Source organism: Natrix helvetica (genome assembly GCF_964273705.1).
Source record: "Natrix helvetica genome assembly, chromosome: 4".
Lineage (NCBI taxonomy): Eukaryota > Metazoa > Chordata > Lepidosauria > Squamata > Natricidae > Natrix > Natrix helvetica.
In genome coordinates this window covers 5,092,569-5,114,794 of record NC_138550.1, presented here as the reverse complement: position 1 = coordinate 5,114,794, position 22,226 = coordinate 5,092,569, and the positions used below count along the sequence as shown (strand labels likewise).

The 22,226-nt window shown below is 42.4% G+C and overlaps 1 protein-coding gene across 1 annotated transcript in view; it reads left to right on the top strand.

Annotated features, from left to right (window-relative positions):
* Positions 1-22,226, top strand: part of TENM4 (teneurin transmembrane protein 4) — a 490,922-nt gene that overhangs the window by 351,550 nt on the left and 117,146 nt on the right. Inside the window, exon 9 of the mRNA XM_081952366.1 lies at positions 17,243-17,413. Coding sequence (XP_081808492.1) covers positions 17,243-17,413 — 171 coding nt within the window. The remainder of the gene's footprint in view (positions 1-17,242; positions 17,414-22,226) is intronic.

Sequence of the window (22,226 nt, the reverse complement as noted above, 5' to 3'; positions counted from 1 at the left end):
TTGTCTATCCTTACTCCCTCCTCCCTTTCTTCCCTCCCTCCCTGCCAGCAGCTCCTCCAGCATCCCAGCTGGAAGCAGCAGCACAACAGTCGCCGTTACCAGGGGCAAAGGGGTGGCGGTGGCAAGATCGGGCGACCTCCGCCCCTTTGTCCCTTCCCCAACAGCGGCTGTTGCGCTTCCGCTTCCAGACGGAATGCTGGCGGTGGAGCTGCTGGCGGGGAGGCGAGCTACCTGCATAAAGACGCCGCCGAGGGCATGGCAGAATATATCCCGGCTTGAAGTGGCAGCGCTGGGGACTGCTCAGAGACTCATCAGAGCCGCGGGCTGGAGCTGTGCAAAAAGTCTGCTTGGGCTGGGGGGGGGGAGGGAGGGAAGCCTGGGACAGCCATGCTTCCCTCCCTCCCACCCCCGCCCGAGCAGGCTTCTTGCACAGCTCCAGCCCGCGGCTCCAATGAAAATCCACAGTCCGAAGTGCTGCCACTTCCAGGTGGGATATATTATGCCTCGCCGCCGCCGCCGCCGCCGCCGCCGTTGCACCCAGATGGAAAGGGAGCCTTCGCGCCCCCCTTTACGGAGCCTCACGCCCCCCCAGGGGGGCGCCCCCCACTATTTGAGAACCGCTGGTTAAGTGGATCACTGCAGTTGTTAAGTGAGTGACACGGTTGTGAAGTGAATCTGGCTTCCCCTGTTAACTGTGCTTGTAGGGACGTCGTAAAAGGGGATCATGTTTTGGACAGCGATTAGTCTGAAATGGATTGACACTCCTGCCTGAGCAGAGGGTTGGACTAGAAGACCTCCAAGGTCCCTTCCGGCTCTGTTATTCTGCTAAGGCCTGTAATGATTGTGTGAATATTGTGCGAAGTCCAACAAAACACTTCTTCTGAATCACATTTAAAGTGTGCAGGTCCCTTCCAACTCTGTTATTCTGTTATTCCTAATTTCCATCTGCATCCCTCGCGAGAAGTCCGGTTAAATTGTGGTTAAATCCAAGTCCCGCTGTCTATTATTTCTCTCCTGCCAGTTTATATTTCCACCCTGATTTTATACTGCTAATTTTAATTGAGTTTAATTGGGTCGAGTGAGCAAAATATATTTCATGCTGACGGGTTAAATTAAGGCGCTTGGATGTTTCTGGATTAATGACGTTAAATTCTCTAAACAACCCTAGGTTTCTGAAATAACTCATATCGTTTAGTCTGGGAGAAAAACATACTATGAATATCTCAGAAAACTACCCAATTGACGGAAGTACGGCTTCTTTTTAATAAGACGTCATTTGCGTAGATACTTTGAGCCCAGTTCTGCATCCCTGGAGCGCCGCCAGCATCCAACGGCATCACGCAGAATAAATTGTAGATCAACATGCCTATTATTTTTAATCACTTTTGATTTGGATTTGTTTTGATCTGATGTGTATAATGCCTTCGTTGCTTTTAACTCACCCAGTGTTTTTTTTTTTTTAAACAAGGAGAGAAAGGAAGAAACGGGATCTATATTGCAGGATCCAATCTGGGTCGGTCACCGGGACCAAAGGTTTAATTTTCTGACTGGATCCGGCGAACCGGTAGAGGAAATTTTGAGTAGTTTGGAGAACTGGCAAATCCCACCTCTGGCTGGCCCTGCCCCATCTATTCCCTCCCGAGTCCCACTTTTGTTGCCCTGCACAGAAGAATGGAGCTGGAAAATAGGTTAGAGGGGTGGGGAGGGAGGGAGGATTTTGCAGTAACCTTCCCCTGGAGTAGGGTAAGTCTTTCTTTCTTTCTTCTTTTTTCTTCCTTCCCTCCTCCTTTTTCTCACCCTCTTTCTTCTTTCCTTCCTTCTTTTTCTCTCTCTCATTCATTCTCTCTCTCTCTTTTTCTCTCTCTTTCCTTCATTTCCTTTATCCATCATTCCTTCATTCATTCATCCACTTCTGTTTTCTTTCCTGAATACGTATCTGAAATTTAAAAATAACGATGCTCATTCAAGACAAATGCAACTAAAAGAAGGGGGAGAACGTTGCTCTCCCTTAGTAACTCCCACGTCTGGTTGCTAACTCACACACTCATTTCGTGGTGCTTGGAAGTAGCCCTACCTTGGGTGATTTGACTTGAGTTCAGTGCTAACCCTTCAGACCAACACTTGATGGCCTCTCTCTTAATCCCACCCTTGAGTCCTACAAAAGGACTCCTTGTGAAACATCTCTGGGAATCTCAGTTTGACAAAAGAACTTCCTATAGCTAACGAGACGTGGGTCGTGGCTGTAAGAACTTATCTTCCATGCCTATAGAAAAATGGACAAGGCAGAACAGTTTTGAGTGCTTCTCTCCTAGCGTAATGGCGGTGGGAACGCGAGATGTATTCCTGCTTAATTAAGACCCATGCCAGCTGTTGTAGAGGAACAAAGCGGAAGGAAACGGCATTAGTTGACTTGGAATGAGTTTAGTCAATGGCTTGATTGATTTCTCCCCTGCGTGAGGATTTACCACCATCCACTTGTGATCTGGGTTGGGTTTCTCTTGAGATCCAATCCTTGGGGTCTTATCGGAGCTGCAGAAATGCAGAGGCATGCAAGATTGCGGCCCAAGTAAACTTTTCCATCTCTCTCTCTCTCTCTGCTGCCACCTGGCGTTGGTCTGGATTTTTGCAGCCTAGACCTAGAACTCGTGATGTCAGTCTGCGTGGGCAGCCATATGACTGGGTGGGTTGGTTGGTAGGTTGGTCAGAAAGATGGATGGAGATGGATGGATGGATGGATGGATGTAGAGAGACAGAATGATATGGATGGATAGCTACATACCCTGTTTCCCCCAAAATAAGACCTCCCTGGATAATAAACTCAATCGGGCTTTTGAGCGCATGTGCTAAAATAAGCCCTCCTCCAAAAATAAGCCCTAAATAAAATATTGCAACCCAGCAGCAGCCATGAGGTGACCACGCTCGCTGTCCCCTGCACCTCATAAATAATGAGACCTCCCCCAAAATAATGCCAAGCGCTTATTTCGGAGATCAAAAGAAAATAAGACCCTGTCTTATTTTCGGGGAAACACAGTAGATACATAGATGATAGACGATAGAAAGAGAGAGAGGGGTGATAGAAATAGAATAGATAATGGATGGATGGATGGATGGATAGAGATAGAATGATATGGATGGATAGTTACATAGATGATAGATGATAGAAAGAGAGAGAGATGATAGAGATAGAATAGATGGATGGATGGATGGATGGATGGATGGATGGATGGATGGATAAATAGATAATGGATGGATGGATAGATGGAGATAGAATGATATGGATGGATAGTTACATAGATACATAGATGATAGATGATAGAAAGAGAGAGAGAGAGATGATAGAGATAGAATAGATGGATGGATAAATAGATAATGGATGGATGGATGGATGGATGGATGGATGGATGGATGGATAGATAGATGATAGGTAGAGATGGATGGATGGATGGATGATAGATGATAGATAGATGATAGATAGATAGATAGATAGATAGATAGATAGATAGATAGATAGATGAGGGAGAGAGAGAGAGAGAGGGAGGGAGAGGGAGAGAGAGGAGGTAATGGTTCCCCCCACACATATGTGCTAGTTGTTCCCGACTTTAGGGGGCGGTGCTCATCTCCATTTAAAAGCTGAGCGCTGTCCGAAGACATCTCTGTGGTCATATGGCCGGCATAACTAAACACTGAAAGTGCACGGAACACTGATAGATAGATAGATAGATGGATGGATGGATGGATGGACGGACGGACGGACGGACGGACAGACATACCTCGCTTGTAATTGAGGCCAATCATGGTCTATTTTCAAGCTGACATGAACCATCTGGTTATTAATAGGGCTCTTAATGCTGATCTGTCCCATTTCCCTCAATTTATGCCTCTCCGGTGCCCTGTGTTGAATTTTGACCCTCGTCTTGAGAGATAGGAATGTCATTCATTTCACCGTGTCGGCTGCTTAATCAGCCCTCCCAAGAATTGCATTCATCGGTAACCATTTGCCAGACCTTTTTTCTGTAAAAGAAGAGAAAAATTCTCTTCTTCCACATCCCCATTCTAAATTCCTTCTCCCCCCCCCCCAACCCCACTTCTCATTATAATACAGGTAGTCCTCGATTTCCCAACTGAATTATTTGAAAATAATAATAATAAAGGCAGAATGGAAATAAATAAAAATATGAGCTCGTTTAGATATTACTATTTGATTATTTGCAATTACATTGGGCAGCAATATTTGTTTGCCTCCCTATATCTAAGACTAGCTGATAACCCAGTATTGCCCGGGTATTTATTTATAGGGAGGAAATGCCAGGACCAAACTTAATTTCTAATGTTGGATTTTCCCCCTTACCCCCTTGTGGAGTACTGTGAAGCTATTACCATGGCAACTCCACTGCGCTGTACAGTAGAATCCATTTTACGGCAGTACAATAGAAGCCATTTGAAGGCACAACAGGCTATATCTTAACAGAACACACACCCTGAAGGGTTTTAGGGGTGTCTTACCCCCCACAGTATTTGTTTCCAGATATGTATGTATGTATGTATGTATGTATGTATGTACGTACGTACGTATATTCCTTGCCTCAGTATTGATCTGGCTTGAGCTAACTCTAAAGTTAAGATGTCCTCACAAAAAACCAAACACAGGACGACCATTCAATTGCTCTGTATCTGGACAAAATCTCCCCATTATTATTATTATTTTTAGATCCTAATAATTTGTTTAACAACTTTCCTCCCAAAGGGGCTTTTCCAAAAAGCAACTTGACTTTCTTCTTTTTTCTTCTTCTTTGAAAACATTTCGCTTCTCATCCCAGAAGCGTCTCCAGTTCTGAAGAAGCTTCTTGGATGAAAGGCAAAACATTTTCAAACAAGAAAATCTAGTTTTCAAGAGTTAAAGAAAATAAATTATGAAAAGTTAAAGAAAGATATAAAAGATAAAATAGCTAAATACGAGGAAGTAAAATGATCATGGTTTGGAAGAATTGCAATGATAAAAATGAAAGTTTTACCCAAAATTAATTTTTTTGTCTTGGATGATCCTAATTAAATTTTCGGATCAAGAATTAAAGCAAATGCTTTTTTGAAAATGTTGCTGGAGTTGTATTGTAATGGAGGTAAGAGAGCAAGAATAAGTAAAGCGTTATGGCATGAACCATTAAAAAACGGTGGACTGGGCCTTCCAAATATTAGAAATTATTGGGTAGCTAATCAATTAAAGGTGGTCCCAGGCATTATAGTAGCAACGAGAGGTTTAATATGAGGGATATAGAGTTGAGGGAAATAGGTGATCCTATAGAAAGATATTGGTTTTAAAAGGATATTTTAAAAATGGCTAGGAGGATTCAAAGTCCCTTTTTAAAAAAATTGATAGAATTATGGAATAAATAGATATACTGACTAATGGCAGGAGTCTCTCCTTTAACACTGGTGGTGGAAATGAAGAAATTCCCTAAGATTGAAAGAATGGATTAGTAAATTAAAAGAAAATCAACATATACATGGGAAGACTGGAAGAACCAAATAAAGAATATAACATAACTAAGAAGGAAGTTCAGTTGCTTTTTGGGAAAGCACCTGTAAGACCTGAATGACTGAAAATCTCCATAACTTTTCTTCATTTTTTTCATACCCTTATTTCCTTTCCATTTTTTCCGTCTTTCCCCATCTCCTCCTGTTTTTCTCCTTGCCTTTCAAAAATCAAAGCTGCCGATTTGAAAAGAAGATAATTGTTTTCCTTCCTATAAGCTCCTGCCTGAGCAGAGGGGTTGGACTAGAGGACCTCCAAGGTCCTTTCCGACTGTGTTATTCTGTCGGTTTGCCATACCAAAACCTTTGATATTATTCTGTTTCTTATTTACGTATTTCACGGGGGGTGAGAATTTCACTGGGTAATAGTAAGTCATGTTACGTCTAGTAGGTTTTGAATGACGGATTGACTTAAACAAGAAACCCATCAAAACACAACCAGTTATAGCAGCTGAATATGTAAACTTTTTGCAAAATGTACCTAATCATCGCAACGGGAGGGAACACATTCAGTACTATAGAAATAATGATATATTTGTTTAGCCCCAGCTGGGGGGGAAAATCCACAAGAGAAAATGATGCAGCCTTCCATTTTTAGAGAAGAACAACGAACCTTGGGCTATAATATAGTTATTAGTCTTTAAGGGAGCCAGAGATCTCTGAGATATTCATGTTGTATCACGCTGTTATGCTGTTAAACCAAATACATTTCTAGAAGATCAGCTCGCGTACTTATTCAAGTTCTTCCAATGCAATATAAAAGACAATTGATTAATTGTGGGATGCTTTTAGATCAGGGATGGCTAACCTTTTTGTCATTGCGTGCTGAAAGCGTGTGGACACACCCAAAATGCAATGCACACACACCCTCCAGCATGCACACGCAACTCCCCCGTCCTCCCCCCCGCACATACGCATGCGACCCCTCCTTCCCCGCACACCCTGTTTTGGGCCTAGCAGGCCTCCCTGAAGCCTCCTGGGACCAAAAATGGGTTTGAGGGGGCATTACACACCCAGGGGCCCATTTGGGGCCTAGCAGGCCTCCCTGAAGCCTCCTGGGACCAAAAATGGGTTTGAGGGGGCATTGCACACCCAGGGGCCCATTTGGGGCCTAGCAGACCTCCTTGAAGCCTCTTGGGACCAAAAATGGGTTTGAGGGGGCATTGCACACCCAGGGGCCCATTTGGGGCCTAGCAGGCCTCCCTGAAGCCTCCTGGGACCAAGAATGGGTTTGAGGGGGCATTGCACACCCAGTGGCCCATTTGGGGCCTAGCAGGCCTCCCTGAAGCCTCCTGGGACCAAGAATGGGTTTGAGGGGGCATTGCACACCCAGTGGCCCATTTGGGGCCTAGCAGACCTCCCTGAAGCCTCCTGGGACCAAAATTGGGTTTGAGGGGGCATTGCACACCTCGTGGCCTGTTTTGGGCCTACCAGGCCTCCCTGAAGCCTCCTGGGATGATAAACGGGGCACAGAGGGCGTGTCGCAACCCCACCCTGCATTCCCCCATGCATGCGTGTGCAACTACCCCCCCTTGCAGGCACGCGCATCTTCCGCATGCACCACACCCACCACTCATGCACTGCAGAGACCCGAAAATCAGCTGGCCGGCGGGAGGTACCCGCGCATGCGCAGAGGAGCTAAGCTGGGGCAACAGCTCACGTGCCCGCAGAGAGGGTTCCCACCTGTGGCACACATGGCATAGGTTCGCCATCACGATTATAGATAGTCCTGGCTTCACAATGGCAATGAGAACCAGAATTTTCATCCCTAAGCAACGTACAGATAATCCTCAAATGATAAATATTCGTTTACTGACCGTTGGAAGTAAACAACAGCACTGAAAAAGGTGACGTGACTCTTTTTCACACTTACGACTTGTTGCAATAACCCAAATTCAAAATTCAGACACTTGGCAACTGCCTCGTATTTATGACGGTGGCAGCATCCCAGTGTTTTATTCTATTCTATTCTAATAAATATCACAGGTAAAGGGATTGAGATAATCTCATACAATATGTTCTAATACATGTGTGGACAGCATTGAGATATTACGTATACATGTATTTGGGGCGTTGAATTGAGTTTAGGAATTATGGTTCATTAGTTAAAACCATTTTCCTTTCCCCCAAATTACAGGTTGCTTAATGAAGTAGTATACTTAAAGTTCTATTGACCATAACCAACTAGTCTTTTATTTTAGTAATCATTTACACGCTCCCTGTAAAATCTGCCTTCCTTGGTTTCTCTAATTACAGCAAATACCCCAATGGGAAGATTCTTTTTTAATATACACAAATTAAAACTCCATTTAGAGGTGCAATGGGACCATGTAGTAATTGACTTGATCACGAAGAAATGTTCCCGGGTAATGATTAGAAGACAGAAATTAGGAAAAAAAAAAAATCTTTCTTCGTATGTTAGAACGATCCAGATGAGAAAATATCGTTTTAGAAAGAAAAACCCATATAATTTTAGTGACGGTATTTGCTTGGAAAAAATAAAGGACAAATCTGAAAAGGGGTTTAAAAAGAGCTTCATAAAGAGAAATTATTTTAATTGTGTATGTCTAATGTGGTGGCTTTCCAAAGGAAATGTTGAGTTGGGAAGCGAGGAGGTTGGGGAGGAACATGGGCCAGTTCTGGAGTCTGGGGAAGGCTCGGACGAGGGCTCTGTGTCGGAGGCAGAGAGGGGGCCAGGGCCATTTGGGAGTTATGTGCTCTGGAGCCTCCAGTGTCAGATAGCAGTGAGGCAGAGGAACAGGGGGAGCCTGTTCCCAGTGCGCACATGCGCAGAGCTGCCAGAAGGCAAGAACAGTTAAGACAAAAGGAGCGGCTTGGGAGTAAGGCTTGGAGATGATTGGCCCCTCCAATAAGACATAAAGGAGGATCAAAGGCACGTGAGCCTTTGCAGGGAGCAACTTGGTTCGTTCTGGTCGGTTTAAACTCTGAAGCTCCGTTTTGATTCTGTGCTCCATGTGGCCTTGCAAAACTAATTGCCAATTAGGTCTTTGGCAGTGTTTCAAGGGAGATAAAGGTGGGTGCTTATCAGCCTTATCACGAAGAACTGTGGCAGACTTCTGTCGGACTCTTTACAAACTCTTTGTGACTCATTACAGGCTGTGAATGAGCATAATTCACAGCCGTTGAAATAAAAAAATGGTTTTTGGGGACCAAAGGGTGTGCTTTTTACTGTCTCAGGAAGCCTACGTCAGAACAGGAAAAATCAAAAGCAATGCCAAGAAAAAAAAACTTTACAGTAACGCCCATTCTTGTAAATATATCTTTAACAGCATAAGTGAAGTTGTAAGAATCAAATATTAAAAGGATTTCTGCAATCAATCTATGCATTGCATGATTCCATGTGTATATAAAATGTTAACTGTCCCAAATATAGATAGTCCTCAACTTATAACTCTTTATTTAGTGGCAATTCAAACTTACAACAGCACTGAAAAAAGTGAGTTATGATGACCAATTCTCTAACTTACTATTTTTTCAGATTCCCCATGGCCATGTGACTCGTATTTATGATGGTTTCAGTATCCGGAGATCATATGATCCCCTTTTCTATCAAGCAAAGACAATGGAGAAGCCAGATTCATTTAACAACCGTGTCATTCCCTGAACAACTGCCCTGATTTACTTAACACCTGCGGTTGTAAGAAAGGTTGCAAAATGGGGCAAAACTCACTTTACAAATGTCTCACTTAGCAACAGATATTTTGGGCTCCAAAAGAAAATCCATCCAGAGACAAAAAAAAAAAAGTAAGAAAGAATAAAAAAAATACATATTCTGTTTAGGAGGCAGCTAAGAAGTTAGGAAACGTTGGTGGTCCACTTCCCATTTTCCCCCCTGCAATTAACACATTTCTATGCTTCCCCCCCCCCCACTCTAGAATATTCCCAAAGCAGCTCTTAAGTGGTAATACCATTGCGTGATATTAACAGAACGTAAAAACTGGTGGAATTGAAAATATTTACATCTCACCTTCCTGCCTGACAAACACATTAAATAAATAATGACTTCTTTTTTTAAAAAAAGTGGAAAAAAAGAAAAGCTAAAACTCTTAAAAATGTGGACTTGGGACGGAAGAAATAGGAAAGCCTGCTCCCTTTGTGGCCCTTTCTGTTTGAAAAGCTTGATCCTTAAATTGCAAGTGGTAAAATGCGGTTGGTTTGTTTGTGTGTGTTGTGCGTGTAACTCCTTTTTAAGTTGAACAAAAAAAGGGAGTGTTGTATTTATTTGTACAATTTACAATCCTCAACTTACAATTTAACATTTTAAAATTTTGCCATTTTAAATTTACAATTTACACTTATTTATAATTATTAGAATAGAATAACAGAGTTGGAAGGGACCTTGAAGGTCTTCTAGTCTAGCCCCCTGCTTAAGGCAGATTGACAGTCACAGACCTTATCTGGATTGGAGAGCTGCCAGGTCGATATTTGCAAAACTTGGCACGGAGTCTCGGAGAGTCACGAACCATTTAAGCGAACTAATTCTCTCCTGCAAAATCCACTCCCCTTTTGCTCCTCTTTTAATTCTTCTGGGAGGGCTATTCATCGTCCACCTGTGGCCTTACTCCCAAGTCAACCCTGTTCTTTAGCTGTTCCCTTCATCTGTCAACTCTGCGCATGCGCACACTGGGAACAGGCTCCAGCTGTTCTTCTGCCTCACTGATGTCTGACTCCGAAGGCAGCTGATAACTGTCGGACGGCCCTGGCCCACTCTGCCTCCAATGCAGAGTCCTCATCAGAGCCTTCCTCAGACTCCAGGACTGGCCCATCTTCCTCCCCAACCTCCTCACTGTCCGAATCTGCTGCCAGCTTCTCTGGCCGCTGACGGGCCACAACAGTTTGCTCCATTTGAAGCTCCGATGCTCAACCTGGGGAGCATCGCTGCCCTAAAATACGAAACAATGAGCATCAGGAAACAAAAAACCTGACTCTTCTTTCCCCATCATCAGGGTGGTCTTTCCAAATACCTACTTCAGCACCAACTTAGGAAACCAATAACCCCATCTCTCGGCTTTTATTTTTTTTATTATTGTACTCCCTTTACCCATCTCCGCAAAGTCCACAAGCTAATAAAAGGCCAGCTGCATGTGTAGTTTTGTAAGGGTATCTCTCTCTCTTCTTTTATTCCTTTCAGTCCTTCTATTTTTTCTTTTCTTTTCTGCTAACCGGTGTGAATTTCTTTTCAATCTTTTCGGCCGTCCAAAGGAGCCTGTGATGCTTCGCTGAGCATGTCTCTTGTCTTCACTCTTTGGCGGTGATCTATCAAAATTGGACCTCTGGCCCAGCTAACACCCTCACTCCATCAACCTGTCCCAAGGAGGAGTCAATTTTCTCCGCCATCTAACTAAACCATCTTTGTTTCTCGTCGCGCACGTTTTTCATTTCCGACGAGTATTCTTCTCCTCTCCTTTTGTCTGTTCTGCTGACGATGGATTTTCCCGTTCTCCTTGCTTGATAAGCAATCAGGAAGCGTATTTCCTGAAGTGTTTAATTTTGAGCCCAAGACGGAGGGGCCAAGAGTGCAGGTAGCCCCCAACTTGTGAGCTTTAAGTTTCTTAATGCTTAGCAACAGACCCCCTTTGTTAAGTTGCTAACCAACTCCTTTGTTAACTTAAACTTAACAAACTCATTTGCTTGTATACGGAACAACAGACTTAGAAGGGACCTTGGAGGTCTTCTAGTCCAACCCTCTGCTCAAGCAGGAGTTCCTGTGCCATTTCAGACAAACGGTTGTCCAGTCTTTGGTTAACAACCTCCAGTGATGGAGCACCTACAACCTCTGGAAGGAAGCTGGTTAATTGTTCTCACTGTCAGGAAATTCCTCCTTAATTCCAGGTTACTTCTCTCCGTGATTAGTTTCCACCCATCGCTTCTTGTCCTGTCTTCAGGTGCTTTGGAGACTAGCTGGACTCCCTCCTCTTTGTGGCAGCCCCTCAAATATTAGAACACTGCTATCATGTCACCCCTGCTCCTTCTCCGCTTTTGAACACGTGCTCCAGGGAGTAAATGACCTGTAGTATTCCATTAGGGGTTATAAGTGGCATCTATTGCTAACAAGGGACGCGGTGGCTCAGTGGCTAAGACGCTGAGGTTGTTGATTAGAAAGGTCGGCAGTTTGGTGGTTCGAATCCCTTGCGCCGCGTAACGGAGTGAGCTCCCGTGACTTCTCCCAGCTTCTGCCAACCTAGCAGTTCGAAAGCACGTAAAATAGGTAGAAAAATAGGAACCACCTTTGGTGGGAAGAGAACAGCGTTCCATGCGCCTTTGGTGTTTAGTCATGCCGGCCACATGACCACTGTTAGATACTTGCTTCAACTATAGTGGTTTCCACCCAGGTCCTCTGTTCCAGCGGGAACAGAGGTTTAATCCTATTGGTCGAAGGGTCTGACAGCTCCCTATAAAAGGGCTGCTGTCAGACTCAACTTTCGCTGGATGGTTCTCACTTGTTGTACTTACTAAAGAGCTGTTGTTGCCTTTAGCTTTGTGTGCCTTACCATTACCCGATCTAACAACCACGGAGACGTCTTCAGACAGCGCTAGTTCTTTGGTTTTGAAACGGAGATGAGCAGTTGGGAGCAACTAGCACAGATGTGCAAGGGGAACCTTTACCTTTATTGTTAACAAACTCCTTTACAGGAATTAATACAGAGGCCGTCTCCACATCATAATAATGACTCTGCTTATACGGTATCTTTTCTCTACTCTTCCCAAGGGGCCATTTGCACCCTGGGCATAAAAATAAATAAAGAAATCACTTTATCAGCCGAACTCGGGCGACACCACTGGTGCTTCTGCCGCTAAAAAGAGAAGACAAAGTTAGCCCAGGGAAGGGAGGCCAAGCAAGGAGTCTTCAGTCTCCTCAGTCGCTGCACAGTGGAGCAAATTCGTGCTCTTTTCAAATGGATCTTAATTGCACTCTGCTCTTTTAGGAGGCGGTCGCTCTTCTGCAGAGGTTAGGGGGTGGGAGGGTGGAGGAAAACCCCTTTTGAGTGTTGCCCGTGAGGTGGGAAGTAGGTGTTTTTGTGCTTTGAGTGCCTTTATTTACATCTCAGGGAGACGAAAAATGGCCAGAGAAATGTCATTGATTAGTTCAGGCTGAGGTGGTTTCAAGGGAGCCCATCGGGAGCCCATTTCCGAGCTCCCACTTGGCTTTTAGACGTTCTTAGCGATTCAGAAATGTCTTTTCCTTCACAGAGGGAACTTCTGTTGGTTGGCAGAGGACAAAGCAAGCTTATGAGCTTCACTGGGGGAAGAAACGTGTGTGTGTGTGTGTGTCTGTGTGTGTGTGTGTGTTCAGGTCTTTACGGGAAAAGACCCGAATACAACAAGACCAGCATACCTACACCCGTGAAAATCTACGAAAACAAATGTGTGTGTGTGTGAGAGAGAGTGTGTATGTGTGTGTTGCATTTGTGCTGATAAATAAATAAAGGGAGACTAGTATAGATCTATTTCAAGCTATTTAGCTCTCATCAGCTAGTCATACCCTTACTGGGATTTGAACCCATGTATGTATGTATGTATATGTATGTATACACACACACACACATACACACGAAATCCATGTGAAGAGTGACTTTTGTGGCTACTCGAGTTCTAACCAAGAGTTGCTCCCAAAGTTAGATAGATAGATAGAGACAGACAGACAGACAGACAGACAGACAGATGATAGATAGAGATAGGTAGGTAGACAAAGAGAGAGAGATCTATTATATCTATCTCATTCTGTTGAATAGGTTATAGATAGATAGACAGAGAGACAGACAGACAGACATCTCTATCATCTATCTCATTCTGATAGATAGATAGGTAGGTAGGTAGGTAGGTAGGTAGATAGGTAGGTAGATAGGTAGGATAGATTAGATTAGATTAGATTAGATTAGAATAGAATAGAATAGAATAGAATAGAATAGAATAGAAAGATGATAGATAGACAGACAGACAGACAGACAGACAGACAGACAGACAGATAGATAGATGATAGACAAATAGATACGTAGGATAGTTAATGATAGACAGACAGACAAATAAAGACAGACAGACATCTCTATCATATCTATCTCATTCTGATAGATGATAAATAGATAGATAGATAGATAGATAGATAGATAGATAGATAGATAGATAGATAGATAGATAGATGATAGATGGATGGATGGATGGATGGATAGATAGATAGATAGATAGATAGATAGATAGATGATAGATAGACAGAGAGATAGGTAAGTAAGTAGGTAGGTAGATAAAGAGAGAGAGAGAGAGATCTCTATCATATCTATCTCATTCTGATGAATAGATTATAGATAGAGAGACAGACAGACAGACAGACACCTCTATCATATTTATCTCATTCTGATAAATAGATGATAGATAGATAGATAGATAGATAGATAGATAGATAGATAGATGATGACGATGAAGATAGATAGTGATGATGAAGATAGACAGATAATGATGAAGATTGGAGGGAGGGAGGGAGGGAGGGAGGGAGGGAGGTAAGATCCTTTTACTGAGCCTACTGAAAGGAGCGACAACCATCTCACAAGGGACCCTTCCTATTTTTTGGGACCCTAACATCTAAGACAGGGAGACCCTTTAAGTCTTGCAAGATTCTGCTAATGTCACTTTACAATAAAGAGGGAGCTAGCATTCCTGGGTGTCCTTCTTAACTGGACTACCTCGCAAGGCTAGCACGTAAAAGCAAGTGTGAACATTGCTTTAAATAAGCGGTGGCATAAAATTTGCCAGAGATTGGAGTTCTTGCTAAGTGTGGGAATCAGAGGTTGGAAAACAAAGTTGGAAAGTCATCTTTGTAGTTAATAAAGCTTTTCCCCCCTGCCCCCATCGCCCAATTACGCCTGAGCTTTCCTGCTGCTTGTTACACAGTTGTTGGCTTATTTAAATTTGTCACATTTTTGCTGTGTTAATTTAACGTGTAAAGAAAACATTACGCACCAACGTTCGTACTGTTGGTTATTCTTTGCTACATCCCTCGTGCAGTAGGCCTCATCCCATCCTTGTTAATCGTAGGAGCTGGAATACTATATGTAGTTCTGTTGTTACAGAATATTATTGCATTATTAGCTGGATACGCGTGCTTCACGATGAAACTATGTGATCGGGCTATGCAGGAAAAATTTGGTTCACAATCTGTTGGCTCAGTGGTGGTCGGTGATTGAAACACATAAGGGAATATCGCTTCTGCCGCCTTGAGTACAGAAGCAGTTCCATAGGTGGAAGGCGTAGACCTTTTGGTGAGGCACCGACATTTAGTACTGTAATGCGCCTCACACCGCTTCTGAGTGAAGGAGTTGAACATCTGCCAGTTTGAACTGAGGTAACGGAATGCGAGGCAACTGGCAATTGGAACAGAGTTCTTTTGAGGTGGGGAGGGGGAGTAGAATGTCTAACTCCTTAGCATCAGAGTGTGTTAATATAAGGCAACTGGCTGTTGGAACAGAGTTCTTTTCAGGTGGGGAGGTGGGGAGGGGGAGTAAAACGCCTTAGCATCAGAGCGTGTTAATTACTGTATAAGAAATACTAATGATCTGATGGTCATTTCAAAAAATCCTTTTTTGAATATATAAAATATATATAAGTGAAGGCATCTAGACAACCTTAGCTGATCTTGAAAACGCTAAGCAGGTTGGGGCTGTTTAGCACTGGAAGAAGTGAAAGAGAGAGCAAGGAAGAGCAGTGAGGCAAAGCACCCCAGTTCCCCATTTTCTAAGTGTGCACCCCATTTTTGTTAATACAACCTGTCTTAGTAATGAGGACCTCTTTAGATAGATCTCAGTAATACGGGAAACTTGAGATCCTACAAGAACAGCAGATGCTATGGATAGAGCCTACTCCGAGGTGGGTTAGAAAATCTCAGATTTGTAAATTAGATTGGGCAATCAAAAAATATCCTGCAGAGAAGAAGAGAGTCAAACCCTTAGTCCATTGTTGGCAAAAGAACATAGATGTGTCGGTTGACTCATAAGGGACTTTACAGTCCTCAACTTCTTTTAACTACATTTTAACCTCCTCCATGTCAATTGTCAACTGTACATATTTAATTTAATCTTATTGTATCCTGTTATATTTTGTATGAACTGTACACCACCCCGAGTCCCTTGCGGGAGAGGGGGCGGTCTAGAAGCATTAAATATTATTATTATTATTATTATTATTATTATTATTATTATTATTATTATTATTATTACAACTGCTCATTTAGTGACCATTCGAAGTTCCAACAGTGCTGAAAAAAAGTGACTTACAACTATTTTTCACACATACGACGATTGCAGTATCCTCCATGATCATGTGATCAAAATTTAGATGCTTGACAACTCACTAACTTGCGACGGTTGCAGAGTCCCGGGGTCATGTGGTTAATTTTTGCGACTGTCTTGACAACAAAATCAATGGGGAAACCAGATTCACTTAACAACCGTGTTATTCCCTTAACAACTACCCTGATTCACTTAACACCTGTGGCAAGAAAGGTTGTAAAATGGAGCAAAACTCACTTTACGAACATCTCACTTAGCAACAGATGCTTGGCTTAACAACCATGTTGCTAACTTTAAAACTGCTGTGGCAAGAAAGATCGTGAAATGGGGCAAAAGTCACTTAAGAAATGTTTCACTTGGCAACAGAAAATTTGGGCTCAAGTGTAGTCATAAGCTGAGGACTATCCGTATTCATAAATGCTGAATCCCACCTCAGAGTAGGCACTACTCATAGTACCCGCTATTCTTATAGGATCTCAGTCTTCCTGTACTACTGAAAGATGACAGGCTAGACTGGGGGTGTCCAACTCTGGCAACTTTAGAACTTGTGGACACAGAATTCCCCAGCTGAAGTCCAACGGTTGACAGGATTGGACACCCCTGACTAGACTTTCCCAGTCTGTGAATGGTTGGTTGGTTGGTAGGTTGGGTTGGGTTGGGTTGGGTTGGTTGGTTGGTCAGTGGGTTGGTTGGTTGGTTGATATCCCACCTTTTAATTCTGGAAATGAAGGCAATGAATTAAGCTCAGTGTCCCTTCTTCCTATTTTTACCTCAACTTTCCAGTGACTTAGGTTGGGCAGAGAGAGAGGGAGAAGGAGGGAGGGAGGGAGGGAGGGAGGGAGAGAGGGAGGGAGGGAGAGAGAGAGAGAGAGAGAGAGAGAGAGAGAGAGAGAGAGAGAGAGAGAGAGAGAGAGAGAGATTGGTCCAAGGTCATGTAGGGGGCTGATTGTGAACTAGAATCTCATCTACTCACCTCTTAAGTCACAGCGGCCGTCGGGTTGAGCAAGAATGAATGGCTCTAAATGGCATTGTTGGTTTCCTTGGTGGACGATGGACCAAAATCTAGATCTCCTTGCACCTAGTCTTATCAATAAAACACACTGGCTCTCCTCTAATGAGTTGGAACTGCATTACCTTGAACCCCCCTCTAGATTTTGGCCCAAACAGGGAGGAATTCTGAAGGTGGAAAGCCCACCTCATCTGGAGACCCAACTGAGGGATGTTCTCCAAGGTGCAGGCCACCTTTATCTACTCGATCAATTGCCTTCCGAGAGAAATTCTAATGCTGATTATGGAATCCTGAGGGACAGAACATCCAACCTCAGCCCTGGTTTTATTTTTGACATCTCCCCATTCTTCTCAGTGAAGGAACATCTCCCCATCCCAAAGTTGACTTCTCTCATTACTCACCGCAGCCATGCACCTGTTTGGCCTAAACTGGCACCTGCAGCCGATGGAAGGGCAGATGTTTGAGATCACGGAAGACACAGCCGGCAGTTGGCCAATGCCAACAGACGTCCCCTTGTATTCCTCAGGGGGCACAGGGTTAGAGTTACCTGAGAGAAAAAGCAAAGGAGCTGGCGAAGGTACGGTTGGTGTGTTTTCCTTGTGTGTCTCACCACCCTCATAACATCACGGCCTTCCCCTCCAGTTGCCACTTCATTCCAGAATTTTCTAGAACGCACCCACTCACACCGTCATCTCTCCCGTCTCCAGCGCTGACCCGAAACGTGCATTATCACACCACCACAATCCAATCCAGAGCCATCCATCAAAGGGGGGGGGGGAAATACCTCTTTTGTGTGTCTTTGTTTATTGTGTGTTCTTCCAAAATTCTCCTGTCTTCGCTGACATGTGTTGATAATTTTAAAAAAGTTTGTTTTAATGTTCCTTGTTTCCCCCGCCCCGTCCCAGGGACACCAAATGTTGATGTTTCTTCTTCCTTAATTATGCTTCGTTGTTGTTGTTTTTTCATGGTGATTTTGTTGGTAAATGTAGGCCTAATGCCAAAATACGTTTTTTGAAAGCTTCCTGAAACCACAAGTTTCAACATCATTCGCTAAATTGAGATCGGACTCTGAATTATTCCATTTTGAAAATCAGGTGGGAAAGCTACAGGTATTCCTCCACTTCTGATCACAATTGGGATCAGAAGATTTGGCATTAAGTGGTGCAGTCATTAAATGAGGACTTAAAAGTGACCACACTTTTTTTGCCGTGGTCATTAAGTGATTCATCACCTGATCACTACTTGTGACCTTTCCTGCCAGCTTCCCCAATGATTTTGCATTTGGGAAGCTGGATTTGCTTAACGGCCACGTGATTCGCTTTGTGACCGCAGTCACTTGCTTTACAGCCATTGTAAAAATGTTCATAAAGTCAGGTCCAGGCACATGGTAAGTTGATTTACGACTCCTACTTTTGATAAAACTGAAATTACACTCCCAATTGTGGTCATAAGTCGAGGACTACCTATAGAAACAAAAGCAAGCCCAATTATTTAACTGTTGTGTAAATGCTTCAATCTCTTCCTATCCTTTACCATCCAAGAATACTCCGTGCTTTCTAAAAGATTATCCACCTTCTCAGGAGGCCAAAAGATATAGCTACTAGTTGAAAGTAGTAAACTGTTAACTATTCAAAGCTACAGTATTGGCCAAAATTGTGGAAACCTTTTTTTGGAAAAATGTACAGCATTTTTGAGGTTTGATGGCTAATAACACCACTTTTTTTTGAGTAGTACCATAAAATTATGTATCGATGGAAAAATAATTTAATCAAGACTGCAATGCAATAACTTTTATGAAGGATTTGCTATTAGAACTTATAAAGAAGAAAAGTGAAACACGTAGGAAAAAACAAGATATACAAAAATCATCACCATAGAAAAACCTGTATGTAAAATCATCCTTTGTTTAGGAAAACTAGCATGACAATCTACCACAGTATCTCAGGAAAAAGTTGTAAGAGGTAAAATCCTGTCTTTACTTAAAGCTAAGCGTTGTGTACCACAATAAAACTCAGGATTGCTACAAAAGCAGCACAATTCCCCCCCCCCCCATTAAAGTAAAAAGTTTGTGAAAATAAGAACTTTTTGTGCCACGCTGATAATCTTGCTGAATTAAAGAAAAAAAAAACTGTTCTCTATTCTCCAAATACCAGTATGTGTAGAACTCAATTGTGACTTCAGAGTCATATGGAGAAAGCAATCACATGTACCAGAAGCATCCAATTATATCCATTACAACTGTCATAAGTACAAGTCAGTTGCTGAATTTTGACCACGTGACTTTGGAGATGCTGCAACAGTTATACATGTGGGGGGAAAACCGGTCATAAATCACTTTTTTCAGTGATGTTGCAACTTCAAATAGTCACTGAACAAACTGTTGTAAGCTGAGGACCTGATTTCGGAGTCTTAAATGTTTGAAAGGTGGAGTCAAAAAGATTGCTGATTTCAGTGTGGGTGAAATGAGACTTCCATTATTAGATGTTTCTGGAAGCAGAGTTTTCCATAGTTGCTTGTGCAAATTCCGCCCTCTGTACAGAGAAAGCTCTCTCTTTCAGGGATGTTCACACATCCTCAAATACCACACATATTTTAAATAAACTTAACACCAAAGCAGTTAATCTGTCCACAGGGGGTAAATTTGTGTTAACTTCCTAACAGATGGATTCACTTAAGTTTTAAGTAGACTTTTACTGTCTGGAATATTTTTTAAAAAAATATGTTAGGGCTGCAAGAATCTACTCCCCCATCGAAATTCTTGCCATTAAACAGGGGAATTTGGCTGCATAAAAAGACTGCGGCTGGAGAGAGAACATTTTAATTCTTTATTCTCCAAATACTACTTCCATTTACAGTATGTTTCAAAAGGGAAGGGAAGAGAATGGCAGGCCAGACTCCAGCTTGGCACCAGTTTAGAGCTGTGTTCTTCAACCTTGGTGTGGAATAGAATAGAACAGAGTAGAACAGAACAGAATATAGGGATAGGAATAGAATAGAAGAGTGGAGTAGAGTAGAGTAGGGAATAGGGATAGGATAAGATAGAAGAGAACAGAACAGAATATAAGAATAGAATAGAATAAGAAATAGAATAGAATAGGAATAGAATAAAATATAGGAGTGGAGTGGAGTGGAATAGAGTAGAGTAGAGTAGGTAATAGGAATAGGGATAGGATAAGATAGAAGAGAATAGGACAGGACAGAACAGAACAGAACAGAATAGAATAGAATAGAATAGAATAGAATATAGGAGTGGAGTAGAGTAAAGTAGGGGATAGGATACGCTAGGATAGCATAGATGAGAAGAGAAGAGCACAGAACAGAACAGAACAGAATATAGGAATAGAATAGAATAGAGAATAGAATAGAATATAGAATAGGGAATGGGGATAGGGATAGGATAGAACAGAACAGAACAATAGCAGAGTCGGAAGGGACCTTGGAGGTCTTCTAGTCCAACCCCCTGCCTAGGCAGGAAATCTTATACCATTTCAGACAAATGGCTATCCAACATCTTCTTAAAGACTTCCAGTGTTGGAACATTTACACCTTCTGGAGGCAAGTTGTTCCACTGATTAATTGTTCATTAATTAATTCATAACATTAATTGTCAGTAAATTTCTCCTTAGTTCTAGGTTGGTGGTGAAGTGGTGTGGACTTCAGTTCCCTGGATGGATGGGGAATTGTGGGAGTTGAAGTCCACTCCTTTTGAAGTTGCCAAGATTGAGAAATACTGATTTAGATGTTTAGGACAACTTTCTGTATCTCTGAGATTGAGGGATAAATAGCCATCCCTACAAACTCCAAGATAGACATCCACAGATAAGTGCGAAGCTGTAGCAAATGCCAGAAAAACCTCACCACATTGCGGAAATACATGAATCATTTAAAAAAGGAGGACTTCCAATATCTCAGGATTTGCCACAAAGGAGTCAACCTATTCTCCAAAGCACCTGAGGGCAGGAACAAAAAGCAATGGATGGAAACTAATCAAGGAGAGAATCAACCTAGAACTAAGGAGAAATTTCCTGACAGAACCAGTGGCGCAACTTGCCTCCAGAAGTTGTGAATGCCCCAACACTGGAAGTTTTCATGAAGATGTTGGATAACCATTTGTCTGTAGTGGTGTAGGGTTTCTGGTCTAGGCAAGGGGTTGGACTAGAAGACCTCCAAGGTCCCTTCCAACTCTGCTATTCTATTCTAAAATTGCCCAGTGAGGCCTAGTACCCTCAGTGGGGAGACAAACAGATTTATTTTTATTTACAGGTAGTCCTCGACTTCCAACACTTCATTTAGTGACCATTTGAAGTTACAACGACACTGAAAAAAGTAACTTAGAACTTACGACCGCTGTGGCATCCCCATAGTGACGTGATTAAAATTCAGGCATTTGGTAACTGACTCATTTATGACGGTCACAGTGTCCTGAGGTGATGCAATCCCCTTTGGCCACCTCCTGACGAGCAAAATCAACGGGGAAGCCAGATTTCACCTAACAACGGTGTTACTAACTTAACAACCAAAGTGATTCCCTTAACAATGGTGGCAAGAAAGGTTGTAAATTGGGGCTCTTAACAACTTTCTCCCTCAGCCACAGAAATTTTGGGCTCAGTTGTGGTCGTAAGTCGAAGGACTACCTGTAGGAAATTTATATGGCATTTGGAACATATGGAAATTAAAAAATTATAAATTCAGCACCAGATTAAATTGCAAGAGATTAAAATGATTTTTAAAAAAAACCCCATAGTGGAGTGGTGGTGTGAATTTCCTCTTACTACACCAGCAGAGACAGTGTAGATAGAGAGTGGTTGTAAGAGAAGAGTAAAGTGGCCTTAAGCTCTTCAAAACACTGTTTTAAATTTGGAAGGTTTTTTAAAAATAATAATAAGATTCAAAGGCTGCAAAGAGTTACAAAGAAAAGTTTAACTATTATATCTGGGTGAGCCAACACACAGAAAAATTGCTGCAGGCTGTGAAAACGGAGAACAGCATAAAAACAACAGAAACAAAGCAGAGATATATAAGGAAAAACAGCTGGTTGACAGATCAAATAGATGGAAACCCAATGCTTTGCATGGACAGCTCTTGAAAAACATTGAAGGAAAATGTGATGACAACTTGACATGGACATGGCTTAAGATGGGACCCATCAAGAAAGAAACAGAAGGTTTAATACTGGCTGCTCAAGAACAAGCACTACAAACTAATGCCATGAAAGCGAAGATACAAAAATCCTTGCAATAACAAAGTCGAAACTGTTTCACATTTAATATTTAATAATGTTCAGTTGATGGAGTTTCATGTTTAATGAATAAAAGAAATAGTAATAATTAGTAGTAGTAGTAATAATAATAATAATAATACGTGAATGGTATTTGTAATACATTTTAAAA